The 26,333-nt window shown below is 40.8% G+C and overlaps 2 protein-coding genes across 2 annotated transcripts; one reads left to right on the top strand and one right to left on the bottom strand.

Annotated features, from left to right (window-relative positions):
- The first annotated feature begins 1,246 nt into the window (after window positions 1-1,246).
- On the top strand, window positions 1,247-12,716 carry lmf2a (lipase maturation factor 2a). Its single transcript, XM_083762570.1, has 14 exons — window positions 1,247-1,409; window positions 2,104-2,357; window positions 2,586-2,614; window positions 2,890-3,083; window positions 3,782-3,960; window positions 4,121-4,259; window positions 5,442-5,570; window positions 6,182-6,287; window positions 6,398-6,494; window positions 6,912-7,094; window positions 7,236-7,404; window positions 7,869-7,980; window positions 11,279-11,387; window positions 11,496-12,716. The coding sequence occupies exons 1-14, from the start codon at window positions 1,319-1,321 to the stop codon at window positions 11,961-11,963; spliced, it is 2,259 nt and encodes a 752-aa protein (XP_083618696.1). The 5' UTR covers window positions 1,247-1,318; the 3' UTR covers window positions 11,964-12,716.
- A 219-nt stretch (window positions 12,717-12,935) lies between these two features.
- On the bottom strand, window positions 12,936-16,563 carry miox (myo-inositol oxygenase; the record flags this gene model as incomplete). Its single annotated transcript, XM_083763074.1, has 10 exons — window positions 12,936-13,044; window positions 13,139-13,251; window positions 13,473-13,522; window positions 13,656-13,723; window positions 13,857-13,966; window positions 14,185-14,252; window positions 15,158-15,320; window positions 16,004-16,084; window positions 16,243-16,323; window positions 16,546-16,563. 10 exons carry the CDS (start codon window positions 16,561-16,563, stop codon window positions 12,936-12,938), a joined length of 861 nt encoding a protein of 286 aa, XP_083619200.1.
- Between the last annotated feature and the right edge of the window lie 9,770 nt (window positions 16,564-26,333).

Here is a 26,333-nt window from a genome sequence, read left to right as displayed (position 1 = left end):
TCAGTCTCAAGTGCTCTGAATGATAATATAATATAGATAATATAAAATGCCCTTTAGTGTTAGAAAAAGGGGAGGAAAATCATCATTAAAAAAACAAAAACTTTTTTTCCCCATCTTTAAGAAACATGCTTCTTTATATTCAGTGGCAATCACATCTTTTCTCGCAAACACGCATGCACACATGCTCAATTTTTGTGTGTGTTGTATTGTCTATGTATACAGCATATTCCATACATCATTTTCATCTTATGTTTAGACTAACCCAGCTATATATTATGATGATTAGGCCTATATGATGTTCACTAACTAATAAGTTAGTGGGATCAACTTTCACCAGCAAAACAAAAATAATAATAAATAAAAAACAGCAATGACTTAAATATAAATAATAATCACTCTGCAATGGTCATAATTTCAATATAGTGCATCTCTAGTTTTCAACAGTGCACATTTCAAACATGGTTTCTCTCTCTGCCGCCAGGTGGCAACCCAACATTTATTGACGTAGGGCTATACAAATATACAGTATATAGGCTATAGCCTATGCAAAAACATTGTATAAACGGTTAGAAATCAAAATAAATAAAAGGGGGAGGGGATTTTACTTGTGTTTTACTGGGGCAAGTTTTATTGGAGCGGCACTTGGGTGGTTTTGAGGGAGAGTAGGGTTTCACATTCCTTTATTATGACTGTTGGTAATAAGTTTCTGCTGCACCCACTTTGAGAAACCCTTCTCTAGTGCACATGGCAGTCTTCCCGGTTGAAAAGTTGCCCAGATTTCCGTAGTGCCTGTGTGCCCACTGCCCACTTTCTGTAATGTGTAGGCTATAATTCAGCTATTAATTTTTTTTTAGCTCCATCTCCATCCCACGATTCCCACCCATAGATGGCTCTATGGCTCTGGTATGACCAGAGTATAATTATGGGTAAGTGAGACAGAGTTACGACATTGAGGGGGCAGAAAACAGCCTAGTCACGTGGTTCATGTACTCTCGTGAGCGCAATGCTGCATGCCGTATCTAAGGGTAGTCCCCTTTCTATAAATCTACTGTAGCCTATGTAGAAGAGCCTGGGCCCTGAACTTTGAAGTGAACGAAGTTGTCGTAACTCTGTCTACTCTATGGCTCTGGCTCCCACCGCAGATCGCAGACGACGTGGTGCAATAATAATAACTCTATGCGTGGTGCAGGAAGAAGGAGCACGTGACACACGTACACGTCACGTCCCACTGGAAGTCAATGTTGGAAGTCCTGCAGGAACAGAGTGAGCACTTAGTGATAACTCCTCTCCACATCCACAAGCAATATTGAGGACAATCATGGGGTACATACTGCCTCAACGCATGTTTCTGTGGTGCATGGCGGTCATCTACATGTTCGCTTTTGTTTCCCTCTTCGTGCAGATACCAGGTGAGAGACAGACTGCCATCGACATTTTATCTATCAAGACTGACTGTACTGTACACCGGCCGGTGTATCAGATTGTAATGAAAATTAAATCTGTTGGTTAGCCTGTTAGCATGCCTGCCCTGTGTGGGCGTCCGCCTTTTTGGATGCTCCCAAAATGCCTGGAACGTTTCTGAAGCTTGCCGATAACTTGAGTAGTTAACCTGTTGCTGCTTGCCAAGTATGCCAACACGATGAACAGATCCCCTGTCTGACAGGTTTTACACTCGGGTCCTGTTTATTTTTTCAAGACTTGCAGATAAGTTGTAGCCTGTAGCTAAAATATTTATAAATTAGAAAGACAGAGTTGATTTTTTGATTACCCGGTACTTTAAATAAAATGCGAATCTTCCACTAAATAAAAAGAACAGCTTTCATAACGCCAGTTCAACTTTTTCGTCATTCATCAGAGGACCGTGGACGGTTTTCTCTCCATCACACAAACAGCTGGCGCTGTGTGTCGCAGTGTTGATTCAAGGAATGACTTCTTGATATAGTTCTTTACACACAAGAAATAGTGGATCTTCATCAGAGGAGTTGAAGTGTGTGTTGCATTCTGCATATATATATATATATATATATATAATATATATATATATATATATATGTGTGTATATGTACATGTACCTACATTTTCTTTACACATGTTCATTTGTAGGCCTGTATGGAAATGAGGGGCTTTTACCTGCACGGAGGCAGCTGCGTTACAGCGGCAAACCTCTGTGGGACCAGCTACTGTCCTCTCCCACCCTGCTGTGGCTAGGACCACATCTGGGCCTCGACACGCACACCACCATGGAGTTTCTGTGCCTTGTCGGGGCAGCACTGAGTCTGGCTGCAACACTGGTGGAGAGACTCCGAGACAGCCTGGTGTTTCTGTGTCTGTGGGTGTTGTACCTGTCCCTGCAGCAGGTGAGGTGGCAGCACTGTGCGCTGTAATACAATATGCTGTATTTGTCACAAATAGTGTAAAACATTCATGTTGGGAATGGATAAAAGTAATGTTAAGTTGTTGTCAAAGAGCTAAACATGACCGCCAGTAAGGTCCTTTTACATGGTATTGTAGCCTTCAACTGTCTTGTCACACCAGCAGCATCAGTAATTCCTGTATCCAGCTCTCACGCCCTTTGTGTGTTTCAGGTGGGCCAGGTCTTCCTCTACTTCCAGTGGTGAGTGAGTGCACAACATGACAGGCAGGATGATTGAGAGTTTTGAATGATGTTTATTAATTAACATACTGTCACTATGGATGAATAATTGAATGAGCCCAAGATGTTGTCATTCCCAGACCAGTAGGTCTGTGTTATCATCACTGCCATGTTTTTTTATGCTGCCATGCAACGCGCCAGTGTATCGACAAAAAACAAAACCAGAGTGTGAAATTACATGGTCATGTTTTACCTTTCTCTATTTGTCACCTTCTCGCTTCCGTTCTGCCTTTCAGGGACAGCCTGCTGCTAGAGACCGGGTTCATCTGTGTCCTCGTTGCTCCATTAACAATGTTGAGGGCGTCACGCGGGGTCAGAGAACACGATCAGGTGACCTTCTGGCTGGCCCGCTGGCTGTTGTTCAGACTCATGTTTGCCTCAGGAGTGGTAAAACTCACCTCGCGCTGTCCTACCTGGTGGGGTCTTACAGGTGTGTATGCACTTAACTCTACTGTTTGTGCATCATATGTTAGGAGGAATTAACTAAATACCTTATTTCTGGTGCCTAGTTTTCCGCCGCTAATTACATACATTTTCTGTGTGCTCTTTCTTGAGTTCTATAATGGTTAATTGGAATGGATGAGAGGGTTGCAGTTGGAAGCTATGGTGTAATGCAAATGCAAAGAATGTTGCAGAAAAAGGAGTTTGTTTCCTCCGGGCCGGATTAGAGCAATTCCTCAATATCAGATCAGACTGCCCCAACATGTCTCTAAAGACTCTTCCAGTTGATTCAGAATGCTGCTGTGCATGTTCTGACATGAACTGATATGAACTTCTCTGCACTGACTCCCTGTACAATCCAGAATATACGTTTAAAGTCACCATCATAAAAGGTCAGGCACCATCAATCATCTATTGTTGTCACATCACAGTTTCACAATTAGAAAAAGTTAAAGGTCAGGCACCATCAAGATGGTTCCACAGTCTTGATCTGAGAAGCAGACATAACGTACTTGTTGTTGCGTCTTCTCTTTTAGCAGCCCCATGTTTAGCTTTAAACTTACTAGTTAACATAATTTGAATCTTACTTATAATTGAATAGTCTTCATGTTGTTATTAAGTCCAAATCTGCCAAAATGGAGTTTGGCAGATAAAGAATTTGAAATCTTCTTTTCTCTTCCTTGACAGCTCTAACATATCACTATGAGACCCAGTGCATCCCCACGCCGTTGGCCTGGTTTGCCCAGCAGCTGCCGGTGTGGTGGCAGAAGCTGAGTGTTGTGGCAACCTTCGTCATAGAGATTGCTCTTCCCTTCCTCTTCTTCAGTCCCCTGCGCCGCCTCCGACTTGGGGCTTTCTACATGCAGGTGTGCCTGATGTCTATTGGTTTTTTTTATTTAGCTTTTGTTCACCAGTTGATTATACTACCATTTCCATTTCATGTATTTTAATAATATAATAACAGAAAATCTGTTATGGGTGTCAGTTTGTATAGTAGATGTTAATCTCTGTGTTTGGATGGTGCAGGTGCTACTGCAGGTGCTCATCCTCTTGTCTGGCAACTACAACTTTTTCAACCTACTGACCCTGGCCCTCTGTCTGTCTCTACTGGATGACGAGCATGTTAATTTCTGGCTAAGCAAGACACAGAAAAGCAATGACAATGGTATGATACAGATACACACTCACTGATACATCGATTTAGAGCTGAACAGATTGTAGCCTGGGGTCCACCTATGCTTTCTATGGCATAGGCAGCTCCCGGCAGGATCCGCCAGGAGAATCTAGACGCAGCTGTGCGACATGAGACTAATTAATTAGAGCGACAGAGAGAGAGAGAGAGAGAGAGGTGTGTGTGTGTGTGTGTGTTAATTTAACAAAGGTGCAGACCCCCAAAACTGACCCCCATCTGAAAATATGTTGTTCCAGCAGAAGCAAAGATTTAAGTTAAAAACGTTCACTCTGGAAGAATATATATTCATTGATTTGCTCCACATTTTCAGGATTTAAAATAACTAAAGTATAACGTAATGCTTAAAACACCAAATGGGTTCCCATCCTGAATGGGTTAATGTCAGTTTTATTTGCTGCTACCGATATTGTATTGACCGATAACGTCCGACACCGATATGTGGCGGTTACATCGGATGTGGTTAGGTACATCCCTAGTTTCAACTCAAGCATCTTGCTTAGAACTAGGACAAATAAAGAGGATAAGGCCCGGTCTCCGGCGGGAGGTTTGCACATGCTCAGTGTAAACAGGAACTGCGATGATGGAGTGTTCCAGCAGAGGTGCTAGATAGAAAGCTCATAACTTGTGATGTAAATAACGAGATCCAGAACAGTTGAGAATTAAACAGCAGTCACCCTTCCCTTTTCAAATGTTTTATATCATCCACAACACTTGAATGAACAGTATCCATGTTCCTTTGTCATTTCACAAAAATAAAAGTTTGACACATGTACTAAAGAACATGGAAAATCCACAAAAGAAAATATACAAAAACATTAACATTTAGTAAATGTACTTGTCCTTTATCTTTCAGTCTGTTATACACACCATTTTTTCCACAGTTCTGAAATTGATATACTTAAAATACTTAAAATAAAAACAAAATCAACTTTGCACTATTCTCTTTTTTTTTTACATCCTTTTTATTATTTCAGTTCAGCACCTCTAGCACTTCTGCTGGAACAATCGCAGTTCCTGTTTACACTGCACATGTGCAAACCTCCTGCAGGAGCCCTGGCCGCACCTCCGTGCACATTCCTCTTTAATGTTTCTAGGCTTAGAAAGGGAAGGACGGGTCTGTATATTGCTCAGAACTCCTGTGTTGGCTCCAATCAGGTCCCAGGCTGCGGGCATGGCTATGTTATCTGGTGGAGGTGGCAGTCTGGTCTCTGATCATCTTTGCAACCATCGTCTGCTTCGACCTGCAGCTGGACTGGGGGAAGAAGAGCATCTCCTCCCGGACAGGTTTGATCATTATTAGTTGATTAGGGATGCATGCATGGAGGAAAGGTCTCCAACACCATGACAGGCCATAATGGCCTGTCATGGCCTGTCATGGTGTTGGAGACATAGTACTCTCATAATGTCATTTCACCTCATTGGGTGTACACTTCCACATTCCACAGAGAAAAAAAACACTAAAGACATATATATCATCCACCGTATTATCCATATAAGATCTCCTCACATAATCAGCAATAATAGTAAACTAATATTTGAATCGAAAACTAATAATAGAAAACATGTGCAGAATTGTCTTCCATAAACCTGTAATGATCTCTTATATTTGATAAAAGCGATGGTCAAAACGTCATGTGATTTTTACTACCGATTGTGGGTTGGCTGTATGTAGAACAGCAGGGACTTGTGATTCGAACGATTATACCGAAACGCGTAATTCTACATAATATTGTGCACTGAAACTGCAGTATTGTTGGGGGCAGTATTGTATGTTGCTTATGTGCTTGCATATAATTGCATGACGATATTGTATTGTGGCAGTGTATATACAGTATTGACAAGTTATTGAATATATCTCTCTCTCTTTTTTCTTTATTTTGCATTCTGTGTGACAGCGTTCACATACCACCAATTTAATAATTTCCTGAAGAGCGTCACCATTCCTTCTGTCTGGATGGGTGTCCTCTCTCTCACCTGGGAGATGGTGTCTGCCATGTTCAGGTATGGGCCTTTGTGTGTAAGTGTATGCTCATTTGTATTATCATTATGTGTGAATTAACTGGTTACATTAACCAGAGGATATTGGTCTGACTCTGATGTCTGTCTTTTAGGTGTGCGTGTGTCCCTGGCTTCTTGCGTAGGTTCTGGGGAACTCTACAGTGGACAGTGTTTGGAGCTGCCACTGTCGCCATGTTCACTATCAGTCTGGTGAGTTACTGTTGGAAATATCAGATATTGTCATTTTTCGTAGTTGTATTTGACAGTAAGAAAGTGACAATGATATGCCCCAAATACTTTGGCAGCATCTTGAGTCTGTGAAGAAGATGGCACATATCATCAATGACCATATTCGCATGATGGCCATTTTGCCCATGCACTCTCACCTGGTCGCAGATAGAAAAGAACGCCAGTGACAGAGAACTCTGGAGGTCCCTTGTCGACGGCCTATACCCTGGAAAGGGTGTCAGGCGTAAGTACTCTTACCTCATGTCGAACCACCCAGAGTAAGATGTACCTGTAGGAGCAAAATGGCCACTGTGTGAATGTGTTTCAGTACCATGAATTGTAATTTGTAGACGACGAAACTTCAGAAACAAGTTACAACTATAAATCTGTCCTCCACAGGTTCCATTCACCTATATAGAATATGACTCCAATGCCAGTCTGTGGCCAGGAGTACGCCGGGTCTACGAGAAGGTGGATCGCTACCAGCTGGTCAATTCATACGGTCTGTTCAGGAGGATGACGGGTGTGGGTGGCCGGCCGGAGGTGGTCATCGAGGGAAGCAACGACAGGGACACATGGACGGTGAGAGACGATTAAATCGTGGGGAGAGAAAGAGATCAATTCGTGGTCAAAAAATGTAATGGTGGTCAAATTTGTTAAATGTCTGTATCCCACAGTGCAGTTAAATATCTAATGTCTCGTTTTGCTTCTCCCAACGTGTAGGAGATAGAGTTCATGTATAAGCCAGGCAACAGGAGTGCGTCCCCTGTTGTGGTGTCACCCCACCAGCCCAGGTTGGACTGGCAGATGTGGTTCGCTGCTCTGGGGCCCCATACTCAGGCCCCGTGGTTCACAAGCCTCATCTACAGACTGCTGCAGGGCAAAACAGATGGTACCTAGTGCAACTTACTACCTACAGTACAAAGTTAGCGTAATCATCTCTGTCGGGCAGAAACCTTGCATGTCTTTTCAGGAAATCTGAAAAATAATTTGTATTCCAGTGGATTTGATGTAATGAAATAAGTTTCATTGGTTAAATATTTTATAAAACCCAGAGATAGACTAAGTAGAGGAAATAGCCGATCTACAAGCTCACAGCATTTCGCAAAGTGAGTTTAATAGATTGGATATTTTTGTTACTTTTACACGTTACTCTTGCACATCAAAGTAGGGCATTCATTTACGAAAAACAAAGTTGAAATATGGAGATACAAGGTTTGTGCCAGACTGTAGCGACGGTGCATACTGCACATTAATTTCCTCTCATATGGCCTCAGAACATCGGAGACAGTGATGGGATTTGTTCAAAGAGGGAGAACAAACAGGAGTCTCTTTTTGTTTATAATGTCTCTCCAGTGATAGAGCTCATTCAGACGGACGTCTCTCAATATCCGTTCCAGCAGCAGCCACCTGCCTACATCAGAGCACATCGCTACAAGTACTGGTTCACTGAGCTCAAGGATGACAGGTCAGTACTGTCCTGTCCCAATTATTACATAATTGTCTAATCAGTTATTTGAGATGATCGCAATTATTTTGTCATAATCAAATTAATCGTTTCCATGTTCAAGGTTATTTTATTGGAGCCCCCGAAGGGCAAATGGTTTTACAGCAGAGCATAAGGCTTGAAACACAATATAACATACATCAATCAAACCAAACTTATTGCTGCTGTGCTATGTTGAAAAATGTAAAGCAGAAATAGCAGATCTACATTACAAGCTTACATCCAGTGTTGGGTATATTACTTTATATTTTTTATTACTTTGTAACGTGTTATATATTTAATCCTGTAGACTTTATATCAGTGTAATTCATAATTATGAATTAATTATTCAAAAATATGAATTATAAGTTTAAAAATTAAGAGTCAAAATCTATCTGAATTTAAGAAGGGGCACCAGTGAAATGAGCTTTGGAATAAGCACCAGATTGATTTGTATTTAACCCTTAAGTTAAACCACTAATAAAATAATTAAAAGATTATAAAATTATAAAATATTATTTTATCTTAATAAATCTATGGAATCTGAAGGTAAGAGATCTTTTCCATTACATAGCCTTTCTTACTTTGCATGTGTCAAAAACCAGTAAGTTCAACTTCTTGAGCAAATAATACTAATCAATTTATTTCCACACCTAAGCTTATAGACAAATTCAGTAGAACAATAATCAAATGAATTCTTAAACAAGGGTTAATACAGGTTCAAATAGAATTCAAGAAACAAATCAAATGATAATGAAATATCTATATGATAGATAATGTTCTTTGCCATGAACTTAGAAACTTGATGTAATGCATCACTTTCCTGAGAGTTGGTTTGTTGAGCGCTTTGAGAGAGAGGCAGACTGGGGTCGTCTGTCTTCTGAGGGAGAGAGGTTGCGTGGCAGGCGGCAAGCGGCAGGGGTTCGACTGCTGGTCTGGGTAACCCCTGAGCTTCTTGTTGTAGTGCCTTGGACTGCCTGGGATCGCCTGGGACGCTCAGGTCAGAGCGTCGGGAGCTGGTCTTTTAGCGATGTGGCCAAGACCCTCTCATCAGACATCCTTCTCTCTGGTTCCGTTTGGTTCCTCTCCTCTCCCTTCATCCGGTCTTCTGGATCTCACTAGTCCTATACCGTCCCTGATTCTCCTGGTTGTGCTTCTTTCTGCCTCCTCAATATATAGTTCTCTTTGTTGTGCAATGCATGGCTCAGTTACCATGTATGTCACTCTCTTTGCAAGATGGAGACATTGAGATGTCTTGTGACATTCCCAGACGTTGTCAACATGTTGCTGTTGTGAGGCAAAGTTTCTTTGAAGTTCATTTTGGGAAAGAGTGTACGCATGCACTTTTCATGGCTTTAGATCTCACATAACACACAATCTGCAATAATTACATTTATTGTACAGTGAACGTCATATTTCCAATTGATGGTCAAGGAATTGTGAATTAATGCTTTTATGACTGAGTGGAACATTGTGACATATCCAAAGTCAGGGTGTGATCTGTGGCGATGACACTTAATCCAGCTGAAATGGAATCAAGTCTTTATGACACTTAATCCAGCTGAAATGGAATCAAGTCTTTATGGTACAAGGGTATCCCATGGAACTGAGTCTCTGAGTCTGTAGGGAAACAAGTCAATAGATCGTACTTCCTTGTACATATGAACATGAAGGCCAGTGGTGCCTGGAATTGGACAGTTCCAGTAAGAGTGTGTACATTTGTGCACACAATTATGCCACATGGGCAGGATTTGAGACCATTCTTGAGGGTCAAAAGGTCAGCAGACCCCTCTGCAGGGCTATAACTGTCCGGCTCCTCCACTTACATGCACTGCATGTGCATGTGACGTCAGTATGGGAGAGAGAAATCACTTCAACATGTTCATTAGATATCATCTAATGCAGTATGTGCTATAGCTGGATGCGATAGCTTAATTGTGCCTTTATACCCCTCGTCTACTACAACTTATTACCTTAATTTTAAAGTAATATATTGTATTACATATTACTGTCTGAGCAAGAGTAATATATTAATATTACATATTCCCTTTTTTTTAAATGCTCAAATTGAAGAATTAAATATTTACCGGTAGTATAATTATAAATTATATATTGCGTAGACCAGTGGCGTATCTACAATAAGGCGAGCCTAGCCAAATCCATTTGAAAACACGACTGAGAAAAAAAGAGGACAAACACCAGACCTGAGAACTATTAGTGGGCAGCGGATTGGCCGTTGCATGTATAGAGCGAGACCCTCAATCACCCATTGGAATGCGAATGCATGCCTTTCAGCCTTTGGTACTCATCTGGCAGTTAAAGACAGAGCCACAGGCAATGAGACAGGCAGACAGAAAGTAATACAGAAAATAATGCAGTAATACAGAAAGACTTTTATAATATTTTTATATTTTTAAAGTTACGTAATGTATTATATTACAAGTTACCGCATTTCTATTACAATATATATTAATTTACGTAGTGTGTATTACCCAACACTGCTTACATCGCATCACAAAGTTTGAGATATGTTTACCTTTTTGTTTTCAGTATAAAATTATACAACAGGTCGTTTCGAGGAAGCAATCTGATTGGTTGAAACAGCCGTGCTTCAAACCAGCATCATGGAACGGCTAATCAAAACAAAGAATTCAGCTGCTCTGTTCTAGGCTAGTTAGTTTCTTGGGATATCTATGCTCGTAGTGGCTACATCTGTCATTAAAAAAAAGTTTTTTCAGCGATTCTCTTAGTTTTAAGGGTAACTGTTGTATAATTGCGATATTACACTCGAGGGGGTGGTTTCACGTCATTAATGCACTTCTGCGTTGCTTTCAGAAATCGCCATGCGGGGGAGTTCCTGCAGCATCGCAGGCGTGCATTAATGACGTTAAACCACCCCCTCTCGTGTAATATTGCTTAATTAATAAATATGTCACTAATGTTTTTGTATTTCAGTTATTTGTCATATCTGACCTGTGCAATTTTGTATCACAAACCTAAAAGACAGGCAGAAATACATTTTGTTAAAATGTTCATAAATCATTCATTCATTCATTCAAATGTGTAATCGTGACAGCCATGTTTATCTTGATTCTCTATGATCTGTCTCTGCCGATGTCTTTCAATGTCTCTATCTCTGCCGCTCTACCCATCCATTTATTTGTTTTATCTGATGATCTAGCCGTCTCCTTTCCTGTCTTTCTCTTTCAGTTTGTCCTCCCTTTCTCTCTCTCGGCATGTACACAGGAGAATGTTGACCCTGTGGTTTGTGTGTTGTCAGTTCCTACCCTGAACGGTGGTGGAGGAGGGTCTATGTGGAGGAGTTCTATCCCATGGTGCACCTGGGTGACTCCTTCTTGAACAGCATGCTCAATCAGTACGGACTCAAGGTAAACGCATGGATTATTGTGAGGGACATCATCATTGATTTGCTTCCATGAGAAACGTTATGGGAAAACCATGACGAGCCCGGTATTGATAGACACCTCTTTCTGCAGGACAATTCGGCACCACGACGTGCATCCAACGCAACCATTGCCCGTGGCGTGAGGTGGGTGCGTTCTCAGGTGAGAGGCATTCCTGCTCCTGTGATTATCTGGAGCCTGTTTATCTGCAGCGCCACCCTGTGTCTGCTCCGGGGAATGAGAAACACTAGCAAGCGCGTAGACATTGGAGAAAAGAGTTTGGCATCTCACGAGCCTGCTACAGCTGCCGACGACCACGTGGAGGAAGACCTCACCTCTGACGCAAATGGAATGTCTGACAAACAGAATGCGGAGAGCGCTGAGGAGGAAGAGACGATACTGAGAGACGACGAGGATGAACAGGAGGATACAGGAAAGGAAAAGTGCACCGCTAGCGAGGGAGAGGATGCTAGCGAGGTAGAGGATGCCAGCGAGGGAGAGGATGAGCCAGAGGAAGAGGCAGGAAAGGATGACGATGATGGCCTCAGGATAAAGAAGTGACTGTATGACCTTTTATGAAGGTGATATGAACAATTCATAAATGCCACCTCAGTGACCTGTGATTTCTACTGCCTTTTCAGATGGTTACCAAAGTTAACCTTTAATTCCTAATTAGCCAGTCATGGAAAATATACTTGAACACTTTATTTGCCCAAAACATTGATTTGATAACATACAATCCTTTAGTTTAGTTAAATTAATGTGCCACATAGCCCGAGTTGTTCAGATATGAAATCCCCACTCCATGACAGCTGATTGATCTTTCGCTCACTTAGGTTTGTCACGTGTGTGTGTGTGTGTGTGTGTGTGTGTGTGTGTGTGTGTGTGTGTGTGTGTGTGTGTGTGTGTGTGTGTGTGTGTGTGTGTGTGTGTGTGTGTGTGTCAGTGTCACTTATTGCTCACTTAATGTTTTCTTGAATCCAATCTTTTACTTAACGGTAACTGTCATTTTGCAAAGGATAAAATAATACAAAAAAAGTTGCTGTTAAGCATTGTGGTCAACGGCGAGAGCATACAGTATATTGTTCACGTTTAAATGTCCATACTGGTCCTTGGATTTAGTGAATGTGTGCGTATATTGGTTTAATGTGTGCCCCATTAGCTCTGCCACATAAATATCTACCTAAACAACAACGCACTTTCCCCGTTACATTTCTTGCCTGCGTTTGTAATGTTGCATCATGCACAAATGTATGATTTAAATGTTTTTATATATATATTTTGTAACATTCATAATAAAATAGATAAAATATACATTTGCCATTGACAATCATTTTGGTCCCTGATTTGAAAAATATCGGTACACAATACTCAATGTACAATCAAGGCAATAATCTTATACTTATGGGTACTGTATGGTTTTATGCATGCATGCATGCAGAAAATATAGTGTGTCAAGAGTCCAACCATAAAGTATTAGGTTTTCAATCATTGTGATGATTATTATGATTCTATAATTGCTGTTATGCTCTGTCACCACTTAAGTATTCCAGGACAGTACTTGTTGATCAGTGACTGGTAATAAGGTTTCAGCAGTTCCACATCCGGCAGTTCAGTGGTCTTGGTGTACAGGTCAAATTTACTGCGGAGAGGGCAAAGGTCAGGTCGTCAGACAAGAGAAGAGGTTGTACTGTCTACATATCTTTTACTATATTGGAAGGAGAAAATAAACATACTTGAACTCGCGGACCCAGGGCAGCATTTGCAGGTCTTTCTCATTGCACAGATGCATGTAGTCTCCATGGGAATGCCAAGGGTAGAAGGAATGGAATCGGATCATGTTCAAACCCTGAAGAGAAAGGGGAGACCTATATTAATTTGTCCATAAAGCTGGATTTCGACTACAGCTTTAGCACCACCTACAGTAAGTAGTCATAGTGCCAAAGGAGTGAGGAGTGCCAAAAACCAACCAAGTTCTCTTCTCCTTGGCACGTCTTTCCTCACCTAAAATGTCATAATGTTGCATAATTATATTATAATGGTTCATGTGCTTTATTACCACTCACTCACCTCCTCTGGGATGGAGGTTTTGTTGAACTTCATGACCCGGTAGAGATACTCTATTGAGAATAAAACAGGACATCAAGATGCACATTAAACACAAACTGTATTATTTAGGGAATAATTTATTCCCTCCAGACCGGAACGGCCAATGTTGAGTGATTATTATTTTATGTATGTAATTACTCTTACCATCGTGGCCCCAAGACATGAGGATGCTGTCCAGTCCACAGTTTGGTTCATAGATTCCACACTCGGTGCTAAAGAAAGATAAACCAAAGAAATCAATCTTCACTGGACATAACTGAATTCCCCTGTATTCTTGATGATAATGCTACTGAACCACATAATTATCAATAGCTTTAATAAGTTTACATTTCTGCGTAGGCCTACTTGTAAGCAGGGTTTTTCTCATCTGGGTTATTCAGGAAGGTGTTCTCTCTGAACACGATGCCATTCTGGAATTTACAGCCCACAGGGAAGGTATCGCCCACCACAGCCCACTGTGGGAGAGACGGATGCACCGGCAGCTTTTTAGTACAAAACCTGTCCTGATACAATATGTAAAATGTCATGTCAATTGCCCCCAATTATTTCTAAAGGTGATTTTATATTCAGGTACAGTACAACTCTCGTAAAAAGAACACAATTGTAGAGTTATATATTGGACAATTTGTATTACCAAAGCCCTTCATTATGCATTCAATGTTCTGTCTCTCACCTGGGGTTCTCCCCACAGAGCCATGCTCTTTCCAATGTCATGGATCAGACCCACCAGTTGGAACCAGTCTGGAAAACCACAATGCATGCTGTAGATGTTTGTCTGGACATTGTATGCGCTACTACTGTATTTACTGTACTGTCTGTCGGATTGTATGAGTGCTATCTATCCCTGTCATCTAAACCTGTTTGTACCTTTGTCACCTTTGTACTGTACTATCCCTTACCCATTGTGAAATACTTGCTACGGCAGTCACAGTCACAGTGACAGACATTCAGACAGACATTGTCAGAATTATAGTATGATGATGATGATTATATTATGATGATGTACAGTATGTATGTAAGTTACTAAGTACCGTTGTCAGAGTGTACTCTGCAGTATCTCCAGATTTAATTTGGTTAATGTTTTTTCCCCCATAAATTAATACCCTACATCGTCATACTACAGTGCCATATGCAAAAAATAACCAATCTACAAGCTCACTGCTATTCTGACTGTTTCAGTTTGTTTATTTTGTTTATGTGAAAGGTGTGTGAGGGACAGGGTTTTATAGTTATTGAACCAATGGAAAAGTGTTAACAAGAGCTTGTGACTAAATAACTGCATTGTATTTGGATCCATTGGATTGGTTATTATTTTCCTTTTTTGGAAAAGTAACAGTTTTGGACCTACTGTACACGACGTTACTACTGTACAGTGTATTGTATGTATGTGTGTGTGGCACTGTTCACTCACTGTATCTAGGTACCTTTGTCATGGTGTACTGTATGTATGTACCTTTGACATGGTGTACTGTATGAATGAATGAAGTAATGAATGCATGAATGAATGAGTTTTTATTTTCGTGTCTTGTCGTTAAGACTCATCCCTTACGGGATTATAAGACACCAACAACATAAATAAACAATATCACGTTGTGTGATATTGTTGTGTGTGTACCTTTGGCACTGGCTGTACAATATGTACCTACCATTGTCTGGATGCTCTTTCCGGATGCCCTCTGCAGTCTGGAAGGCGTGAAACGAGTTGGGAAAATCCACATCTGGATCAGATTCATCCACCAGTTGATCCAGAGACATTATGGCGTCCATCACACTCATCTCAGCGTGGCTACAGCCTGACCACTCAGAGTGCTGCAGGGTGAGCAGCATCAAGGTATTATTGAAAATGTGCAGCCTAAACATTTGCAAATATGTCATCACATTTGCATAACGTGTTCTTCTCGGATACTGTATGTATCATTCTGCACACTGGAAATAAAGCTCCCTTTTTCAATAGCCACGTTTTAACCAAGCTGGTCTTCTTATGATCAAATGCTTGATCATAGTTCCACACAAGCTCATTACTCATTGCTCATCAATGAGGAGACAGTGGTAGGAGAATACCTGAAAAATATATACTTTGCCAAAATGCCTGTGACGTCTTGGGGCATGACAATTGGTGTGTTTTGAATTATATGGACCTCTAGAAAAATAACCAAATTAACAATAAACTATATTGATGACTGAAATCCAACATAATTCCCAGAGTAGGTGACCATGGCTGGTGTTTCACCTTTAATAAACCTAAAAGTGTCCCTGTATGACCTGTATGAGGTTAGGTTAATCTATTGATTGTCCTGTGGACTCTTTTGGCTTGGATATCAAGTCACCGGGCCCTGGTTCATTGAGAATGGAAGGTCAAATTGTTATGCAATAGTGTAATTAGACTCAGCAAAAATATTTGTACCTACCTACATACCTGCATTTCTTTTAATTCATTTGAACACAGAATGGAGTACATTTTTGGTACTATAATGTCTTCCTGGCACACTCACCTTTTGCTTTACAAAGTCCAGTGTTTGGTTGGTGTGCATCAGCCTGTATGTGTTGAATACACGGTCAATGAGACTTCCACTCTGAAACACACACACACACACACACACACACACACACACACACACACACACACACACACACACACACACACACACACACAACGTCAATACTCAATACGTTCACACAGAGACCATTAGTAGCTTCTAAAGGAGGCTTAGGGGTGATGAGAAGTCCGTACCTCAAAGTTTCTGTAGTCTGTTTTATCCTTGCATTCCTGTTTTTCCAAGTTTGGCCGATACACCAAAGATGGATCTGGACCCTGGAGTTAGACATGTTTTAAATACAGATTATAAAATGCTCCTATTTTGTACAATTAGGATTATTATAATTTGATCATTTGCTCAAAAATGAAGATAAATAAGAACTGCACTGGGATAGGCTACCCCCTGGGAGGGGAAATCCAGTTGCTGGGGTAGGATACACAAACACACTAAGACATGAGCCACGGTAAGATTAACTTTAGAAATATAAATAAACTTACAAGGTTGACGACCCTCATGTTGGCTGGGTTATAAAGCTGTGCTCAAGTGTAGTTTGTATTAGCACTGCTGTCTCTGCCTGTATATACTATCTGTGTGCTTTAAGGCTGAAGGTTAAACACTAATGTACGCACAATCGCGCGCACACACACACACACACACACACACACACACACACACACACACACACACACACACACACACACACACACACACACTGTACACAAAAAGTCACTTTTTAACCAAAGCCGCAACCAATGGGGTCCACCTTGCTGGACTTGTTGTGATCATGGCCTGTGGTGTGCATGCGTGTTGTGTTTTTACGGTATTTTCCGGGGCATCAGCATGATTCTGGTTTGGACTGGCAGAGAATGACTCAGTAATTGTACAATGTTATGTTTATTAATGGAATAGCATGATGAGAATGCACTTTTACATGTTTTACACGAGTGAAAAAACCTAAGATTGAATGTTTCCCCCTTTATAGCCCATATAGCCCATCTCAAACGGCATACTATAGCTCACCGATTTTCGTCTTTTTTCCAAATCCTCGTTTTTCATCATTTTTGACCATGGCCTATAGCCCATCTCAGACAGCATACTATAGCATGCCGTTTTTCATCATTTTTGAGGATTTGAAAAAAAGACGAAAATCACTTGACACAATCGACTATAGCCCATGGTCTCGAAGTGATTTTCGTCTTTTTTCCAAATCCTCGTTTTTCATCATTTTTGACCATGGGCTATAGCCCATCTTAGACGGCATACTATAGCATGCCGTTTTTCATCATTTTTGAGGATTTGAAAAAAAGACGAAAATCACTTGACACAATAGACTATAGCCCATGGTCTCAAGAAATATAGTGCTTTCAAATTTGAGAATTTTACAATGGGGCTCAACGGCAGACATTAACAAAAAAGCACTTTCACCTAGAAACTCCATTTACACTTTTTATTATTCAGCTAACTGTGGAGACACATGTTGGAACTTTTTACTTTGAAATGTTTTGTTGTTTCTGAGTTATTTAACTTAAACGCCCAATGCATTCTCTATGGCAAAGCACAAACTTTGGCATGCTACTACTACTAGTCCTACATACTTAAACCTACCAACCCCATTCTAGCCTACTTAGGTTCATCTTATGGTGGACATGTTTGCCTGAAAAGGAATCTTTGAAAAATGTCATAGTTTTAGAAATATAGTGCTTTCAAATTTGAGAATTTTACAATGGGGCTCAATGGCAGACATTGGCACGTCAAAAAGTCACTTTCACCGTCCTAGAAACTCCATTCATACTTTTTATTATTCAGCTTACTGTGGAGACACATGCTGGAACTTTGTACTTTGAAACGTTTTGTAGTTTCTGAGTTATTTAACTTAAACGCCCAATGCATTCTCTATGGCAATAGCACAAACTTTGGCATGCTACTAGTCCTACATACTTAACCCATTTAGACGTGAGAACGATTCTACAAAATGTCTTCTAAATCATGACAGTTTTCTGAAAAACCCTATGTTTCTATGTCAGTGGTTCTCAAACATTTTCATGTCAAGGAACCCCAAAAATTATATGTAATTGGCCGCCGACCCCCATCTGAAAATATGTTGTTCCGGCCCAGAAGCATAGATTTGAGTTAAAAACGTAATAAGGCAGACTCACTCTATTCTGTGATGCAGTTTATTGGCAGACACTCCCTAAGCAGGCTTCACGCGCGGGCTCTTTAAAGGGCTTTGGTTTACCCGCCCCCTCCCCCCCCCCCCCCCCCCCCCCCCCACACACACACACACCTGCTCTAAACTGACGAGTGTTTGTCTGACTCAAACTCCTTCGTGTTTGTTAGTAAAACAGTGAAATAAACAAGTTAAAATGTACCAACTTCCACCTCATGGAAGATGAGGAGAGTTGTCAGTGTTGTCAGGGAGTGGAAACTGCCCAGAGACATGACGGTGACAGCAGGAGCCAGGAGGAGAAGTTTAATTATCGTCCTTGGAAAAAAAGGGAGTCCATTCCCCCAAGAGACCAGGTGCGTTAGCTTATACCTAGCTACTACCTACCGTCAATTAGCTGCTTTAGCATTCATGGTTAATAGAGGTGAATTGTTTGTTTGTTTGTGTGTAATGTCATGTCACTAATTATATTTACAAAAAGTAAAATGAAAGAACTAGTCAGGATATAAAGCATTGTTTGTGTGCTGTGCCTGTGAAGTGAATAATATTGTTTGTTTGCTGTTAGGCAGAAATATCATATTCCCCATTTAGGCCTGAAAAAAATAAAATAAAAATAATTCTGAAAAACCTCATGTTTCTATATCAGTGGTTCTCAATATTTCATGTCAAAGACCCCAAAAATGATATGTAATATGCCACCGACCCCCATTGAAAATATGTTGTTCCAGGGACCCCCAGAAGCAAAGATTTGAACTGAAACTCTGAAAGAATATATATTCAAAGATTTGAGGCAAACTTTCACTATTTTTTCAAAAATAGCAGACCTACAAGTTCATAGCACGCTATGAGCTTGTAGATCTGCTATTTTTCAATAGCTAAAGTATAACATAATGTTTAAAACACCAAAAGGGGTTCCCGCCCCAAAAGGGCTTAATGCCCTATACTTCTTCATACAAGACTGTCACACTAAAGTATGAGAATAGGCATTTCTACAAGCTATGTGCAAATGTTTTTTTTTTTAAATACTAAAATTACAATAACTGAACAAGTAGATTCAACTATAATGATTATTATAAGTCAATGTCAAACAATTTACAGTAATAAAACTATACAATGTAAAAAAGAATACTCTACTATATTAATAGTATATTCATGAAAAAAATAGCATGTTTTTGTTGATATATAAATATATATATAAATTCAAGTTATTATTTATGATTTATGAACCCTTAATGGCTCCTGATGTGCAGGTTTGTGCCTTGCATGGTTTCCGCCGCCATCTGTGTATGAATGTATGTGCATGAATGGGTGAATGTAATGCACAATCTATGCAAGGCGCCTTGGATAAAGGCGCTATATAAATGCACCATTTACCATTCATGATGTTCGCTCTCCTATATAGCTGTGAATGCTGGACCCTGAAGCCTGCTCTACCGTCCCTGGCCCCACTGTGCTACACCAGAATGCTACGTGCAGTGCTAAACATCAACCAGGATGAACACGTTACCAACATGCATCTGTATGGAGTGATACCGAGGGTGGGTGAGAGAAGATGGCCTCCAGGAGAATGAGGCTGGTCGGTGCCATTGACACTGGGATTAAATGGTAAACAGTGCCATTTATATAGCCCCTTTATCCAAGGCGCTTTACATATTCATTACACACACACACACACACGCACACACACACACACACACACACACACACACACACACACACACACACACACACACACACACACATTCATACACTGATTGCGGCGGAAGCCATGCAACGTACCAACCTGCACATCGGGAGCAATTTTGCCCAAGGACCTGCTCTACCTCCTGAGCCACAGTCGCCACAGTCGGGATGTATGGATGATGGAGAGGACTGGAGACCCCGCTGGAGGGCTCATCTGAGGACGAACTAAAAGAGGACTGCTCTATCTCTCTCCATCCATTGGTGGGTTCCAAACTTTGACCCTGCTGGCCGCCATCCCTTCTTCTACAACTGAAGTAGAAGACAGCTCAAGGTACGAACCCTTTTCCCCATCTTTGCTGCTGCTGCTGCTGCTTGTGTTGTAAGCAAATTAAGCTGTGTGTACACTTCAAGCTGTTGCTGTCATTTTAGGACGCAATGATTGGGTGGCAATTAATGCAACATGTTCAGTCAGTGACTGTTTGTGTCTCTGGGATTGGATGCTGCAGTCTGTGTTGTGTTGTGTTTCTGCTCTGGGATTGGACGCTGCAGTCTGTGTTGTGTCTGCTCTTGGATTGGGTGGATGCTGCAGTCTGTGTTGTGTCTGCTCTGGGATTGGGTGGATGCTGCAGTCTGTGTTGTGTTGTGTTTGCCACTGAACAAACTGAGTTGTTGTAACAGAATAGTATTATCATGTGGATCTTGGCCACTTCAATTAGCCTTTTAAGTTCAAGCTAGAGGTTTTGGGCTTTCACATGACGACAGCCATCATTTAAAAATGAAGACTGATGTTCATCTACACTACAGTTAGTAGATAGGTAGTTAGTGTTATACCAAGTGTGCGGCTGCTGTGTTGTGGGTGTGTTGAAGATTGTGTGTTGTGACGGCTATTGTTTAATGACTGGCTTGACGGCAAAACTTATCTCTATGTACTGGTCAATTCCTCATGGCCCGCCGTGGCCATAATTATTTCTTTCTTTCTTTTCTTGCTCTCGCTCTCTCTGGTTGGTTCATATGACGCTGGCTTGTCTCAATACCTCTGTCAATGTAGGCCTTTTCTTAAGTCCTGCCAAGCATGTAGCCTCATCTCTCTCTCTTTCTCTTTCTCTTTCTCTTTCTCTTTCTCTGTCTGTGACCTGACCCCTGGTATACTGTAGGTCCCTGTAGAGTAGACAGAGGTTCACATTTCTGGTGTGGTCCATCCATGTGACACCTAGTTAGTGCAGACTGACTCCATCCAGGGCCCTTGTCCTGTGTGTCCATGTCTCGGCCCCATACAGAAGGTACCGTACAGCAGCACTGATGACTGCTGTGTGAGAGAGGGACACTTCCTTCGTCTTGTATGTGTAGGACATGTTAGTGATGCGTGACGCGTGGGTTCATACATGTCCAAGCACCCAATTATGTGTGACAATTAATCATAAACCTATATTTGTAATCGTTACAGCCCTACCATTTGGTGTAAGAGCGTGTGTCCTTATTATGGAGAGAAAGTGTGGGTAGGCCTACCTGAGGAATAAAAAATAACATACAAAAAATAGCGGCAATACAAAATGCCATCCTACAATATTTAATACAATAATAATAACAATTACGTTTCGAAATAAATTTTAAACCCATGTCCTGCTTTCCTTTTTAAATATGCTTTATTTAAATTATTCATGGCACTCATATTACATTGAGTTTGGCAGTATAGTAGTAAGGAATTGCAATACACACACAGAGTGTTGGTATCAGTTTTTCTGTCTTGAGTCCAGGGTTCTCTGTCTTTTCAGTTCAGTTACTATTTGTATGAAGACCACCTCTCCAGAGATGGCCCTCCTGATCACTCCTGGTGTTCCAGATCTTATTGACCACAGTGCAAACCACAGCCCAATAAAAGTCTTGTTCCATAGCAGACATGTTTTTCATCAAAGACTCCATACAATACTGCATTATAAGTATAACGTTAATGTTAAAAACCGATCTGTGGCATTTTCCCCCATACATCTCTAGACCTCTGACAGTCCACTAGCAGGTTCTCTATGGTTTCATCTGGGTTACAGTTTGCATCCGGGCATTTAACAGTTTTTACAGTTTTTACAAAACAACTCCAAAACAACTCCATTTGACCACCTCCCTTACTCCCTTAATGACATCCCTCTTTTTTATGGATATACTTTTACTACCAATGTTCTTTAAACATACCTGTTTTTGTTTTTCATCAAGATTTCTTTTTTTTCCTAACTTGTATACATATTGCCGTTATAAGCTCATTTACAGGCAATTTGTTCAATTTTCTCTCAGTTCATCATTTTGTTTTTCAGTGTGAAAGCAAAATAAGTGACATTACACTTTAACCCATTTTGTTATACGTTAGCTATTGAAAAATAGCAGATCTACAAGCTCATAGTAGAACTATGAATGGGTTAAACCTACCAACCCCATTCTAGCCTACTTAGGTTCATCTTACGGTGGACATGTTTGCCTGAAAAGGAATCTTTGAAATGTGTCATAGTTTTAGAAATATAGTGCTTTCAAATTTGAGAATTTTACAATGGGGCTCAATGGCAGACATTGGCACGTCAAAAAAGCACTTTCACCTAGAAACTCCATTCACACTTTTTATTATTCAGCTTACTGTGGACACACATGCTGGAACTTTTCACTTTGAAATGTTTTGTAGTTTCTGAGTTATTTAACTTAAACGCCCAATGCATTCTCTATGGCAATAGCACAAACTTTGGCATGTTAGTAGTCCTACATACTTAAACCTACCAACCCTACTTATAGGTTCATTTTACGGTGGACATGTTTGCCTGAAAAGGAATCTTTGAAATGTGTCATAGTATTAGAAATATAGTGCTTTCAAATTTGAGACATATATAATGGGGCTCTGGCAGCTCTATGGGACGTCAAAAAGTCACTTTCACCTAGAAACTCCATTCACACTTTTTATTATTCAGCTTACTGTGGAGTGTGGAGACACATGCTGGAACTTTTTACTTGATGTTTTGTAGTTTCTGAGTTATTTAACTTAAACACCCAATGCATTCTCTATGGCAATAGCACAAACTAGGGCATGCTACTAGTCCTACATACTTAACGGCACACACTCCTACGTAGGTGTTGGTTATTTGAACAAGCACCATCCTATGTCGGGTTTGAACCGGCACACTTCTACTAGGTATACTACGCACATCATCTGAGTTATCCACTGGGCCACTTACCGGAACACAATCATGGGGAATTTCTGTGCTGCTTTAAAGTTGTCCTTCTGGAAGTCAGTGTGCAAAGCAAAGTGTCACAGTTATGACTAATGTGGGATTTGAACCCTGGACCTGTGAATCAAGGACAGCAAATTATCACACTGAGCTAACTGCTGGTTTCTACAACACAGCTTTTTGGTGGTACTTCATGTCAGGAAAGCAAATGTCACAGTAAAGACTGGGGTGGGATTGGATGCTGGACCTTTATTTTTTTGTTTGAACTTGAGTGGGGTTTGAAGTTGAACCCACCATCTCCCGATCATGTGGCAGTTCTAACAGAATAAGCCACTGGTTCCAGACAATTCACACTGCTTTTTTGTTGAGTCACAGATTCCAGAAAATTCCAAATGGTTTTTTGTTAGTTTTCTTCTTCTGGAAAGAAGAATGCTGGTTCACATGCTGGAACTTTTTCAGAGATATTTAGCTATAGCCCATGGAATTTGGAAAAAAGACGAAAATCACTCCGAGACCATGGGCTATAGTCCATTGTCTCGAGTGATTTTCGTCTTTTTTTCAAATCCTCAAAAATGATGAAAAACGGCATGCCACAATGCTCTCTGAGGGCATTTGAAAAAAAGACTAAAATCACAAGACAATGGACTATAGTCTCAGAGTTATTTTCGTCTTTTTTTTCAAATCCTCGTTTTTCATCATTTTTGACCATGGGATATAGCCCTTCTCATACGGCATACAATAGTATGCCGTTTTTCATCATTTTTGAGGATTTGAAAAAAAGACGAAAATCACTCGAGACAATGGATTAAAGCCCATGGTCTCGGAGTGATTTTCGTCTTTTTTCCAAATCCTTGTTTTTCATCATTTTTGACCATGGGATATAGCCCTTCTCATACGGCATACAATAGCATGCCGTTTTTCATCATTTTTGAGGATTTGAAAAAAAGACGAAAATCACTCGAGACAATGGACTATAGCCCAGCATGGTCTCGGAGTGATTTTCGTCTTTTTTTTCTCCAAATCCTCGTTTTTCATAATTTTTTACCATGGGTTATAGCCCATCTCAGACGGCATACTATAGCACACCGTTTTTCATCATTTTTGAGGATTTGAATAAAAGACAAAAATCACTCGAGACAATGGATATAGCCCATGGTCTCGGAGTGATTTTCGTCTTTTTTCCAAATCCTCGTTTTTCATCATTTTTGACCATGGGCTATAGCCTATCTCAAACGGCATACTATAGCATGCCGTTTTTCATAATTTTTGAGGATTAAAAAAAAAGGCGAGACAATAGCCCATGGTCTCGGAGTGATTTTCGTCTTGGTTTCAAATCCTAGTTTTTCATCATTTTTGCCAGACTAGTTTTGGTAGCATACATATACACAATAAACTACATATTAGTCATTTTCATCACTCCTAATGTTAAATGCACAATCTTGGTCTTGTGAGTTGTTCAACTAACTCACTTATGTCAGAGATGTCCATGGTTCAGTCTTGCCTAGGTTGTTTGTAAAGCCCTAACTACACCAAAGGGTCACCGCATGCAACTCCTTGGGTCCAAACGGTTGCAAGGAGTTAACGCTAAAACCGTCTTGACTCTTTGGTGTCGTTTGGGCCATTGAATTCCGGGTCAACGTACGGGTCAACATGAAAGAAGACACACAGTATCACACTGCAAGGACAACAATAAAACCGTCTTAACACTTTGGTGTGGTTTTAATGGATTGTTAAAGCAATGAATGCCGTCTCATCGCCATCACATCTGTATACACTTTACTGCCTAAATTAGGCCGCTGATAGAATCATTCACTGCTCGTCTGCTCATCCTGTGTTAAATTAACATGCATGCACACACACACACACACACACACACACACACACACACACACACACACACACACACACACGCCTACTGTACTTCATGCGTCATGACTACTTTCAAATGAGGTTAGCAAACACAGAGGCAAAAATATTTGCACACTCTCAGAAGTATTTGGTGGCCATTAACAGCAGGGAAGAGGTACAATTGGTACCCTGTCTCTCAACTCTCTCATCAACAACTTGAATGCTGACCTCAAGTTTAAATCCAGAACAAATCAACATATTGTTTAGCTGTATACTGTAGACATGGTTGTATTATTGGCCTACATATTGCCAGTCCAGTGGGATTGCCCCCCTGGGTCACATCTGTGATTCAGAAAGCCAAGTGAAACTTGTGGGTCAATTGATACACTCAATTACTGATTCTCAAAGTGGGGTCTGGCCCCTGAGGGGTCATTGAGAGGCTTCCAGGGGGTCTCCAGCCAAATGATTTTAACCACTTTATGCTATGTTACTATAGCTCACTATAGCTCGTATTTCGGAAACACCAAATCTTGAATACTTTTGATAATATTTAAGAAATATGATACGTAGCTTGCAGAGTTAGTTCGGACAGGGTTTTTATTGTCTATCTCCCTGCTCTTAATGTTTTATGATGGTGTTTAATCATGCCGAGCAGGGAGAAAATGCTGCAGAGCCGAACGCCAAGATAAATATCATACAGTATGTACACTTTTCTGCATTCTCATTCTATAATAAATATTGGTTAAATCATTCTCATTCTATAATAAATATTGGTTAAATCTATTCGTGAGTTGTCTGACTGAACTTCTTTTATGGTGGTCCCTGGAACAAAATCTTGACTGAATGGGGATCCTGTGGTTCAGACAGCCAACACTAGAGGTCCCTCTAATCTGGGATTTACTTGTGACACTCGATGAATTGTCTATGAATTGATTGCATAGGGCCTAAATGGAAACAAGACCGCAAGGACATCATCCTTTTTGGCACTAGGACTGCTATCCCTTTTAGAAGTGTTTGACTGTACTCTGTTGCTGTTTTTACATTTCTGTCTAATAAACAATTCATTATCAATCAAACTCTATTACGGGACTCTACCCTGGGATTGATGGATCACCACCTCAGTCACCAACCCACCAGGAAACTACACCAAATCTACTGCAATAATATTACTTTTTTATAGAGGGACAGACAGTAGGCTGAAAGGAAATTAGGGAGAGAGACGGGGGCGGGGTGACATGCACGCACACGCACACACACACACACACACACACACACACACACACACACACACACACACACACACACACACACACACACACACACACACACACTGATCAATCCTCTGGACCTTTTGACTCATGCACACAGCCAGCAACAACCACACACTGCT

The sequence above is a fragment of the Protomyctophum parallelum genome (assembly GCF_964188405.1).
Source record: "Protomyctophum parallelum genome assembly, chromosome: 4".
In the NCBI taxonomy this organism is placed as follows: Eukaryota; Metazoa; Chordata; class Actinopteri; order Myctophiformes; family Myctophidae; genus Protomyctophum; species Protomyctophum parallelum.
This window is presented reverse-complemented; position numbering and strand designations above follow the sequence as displayed.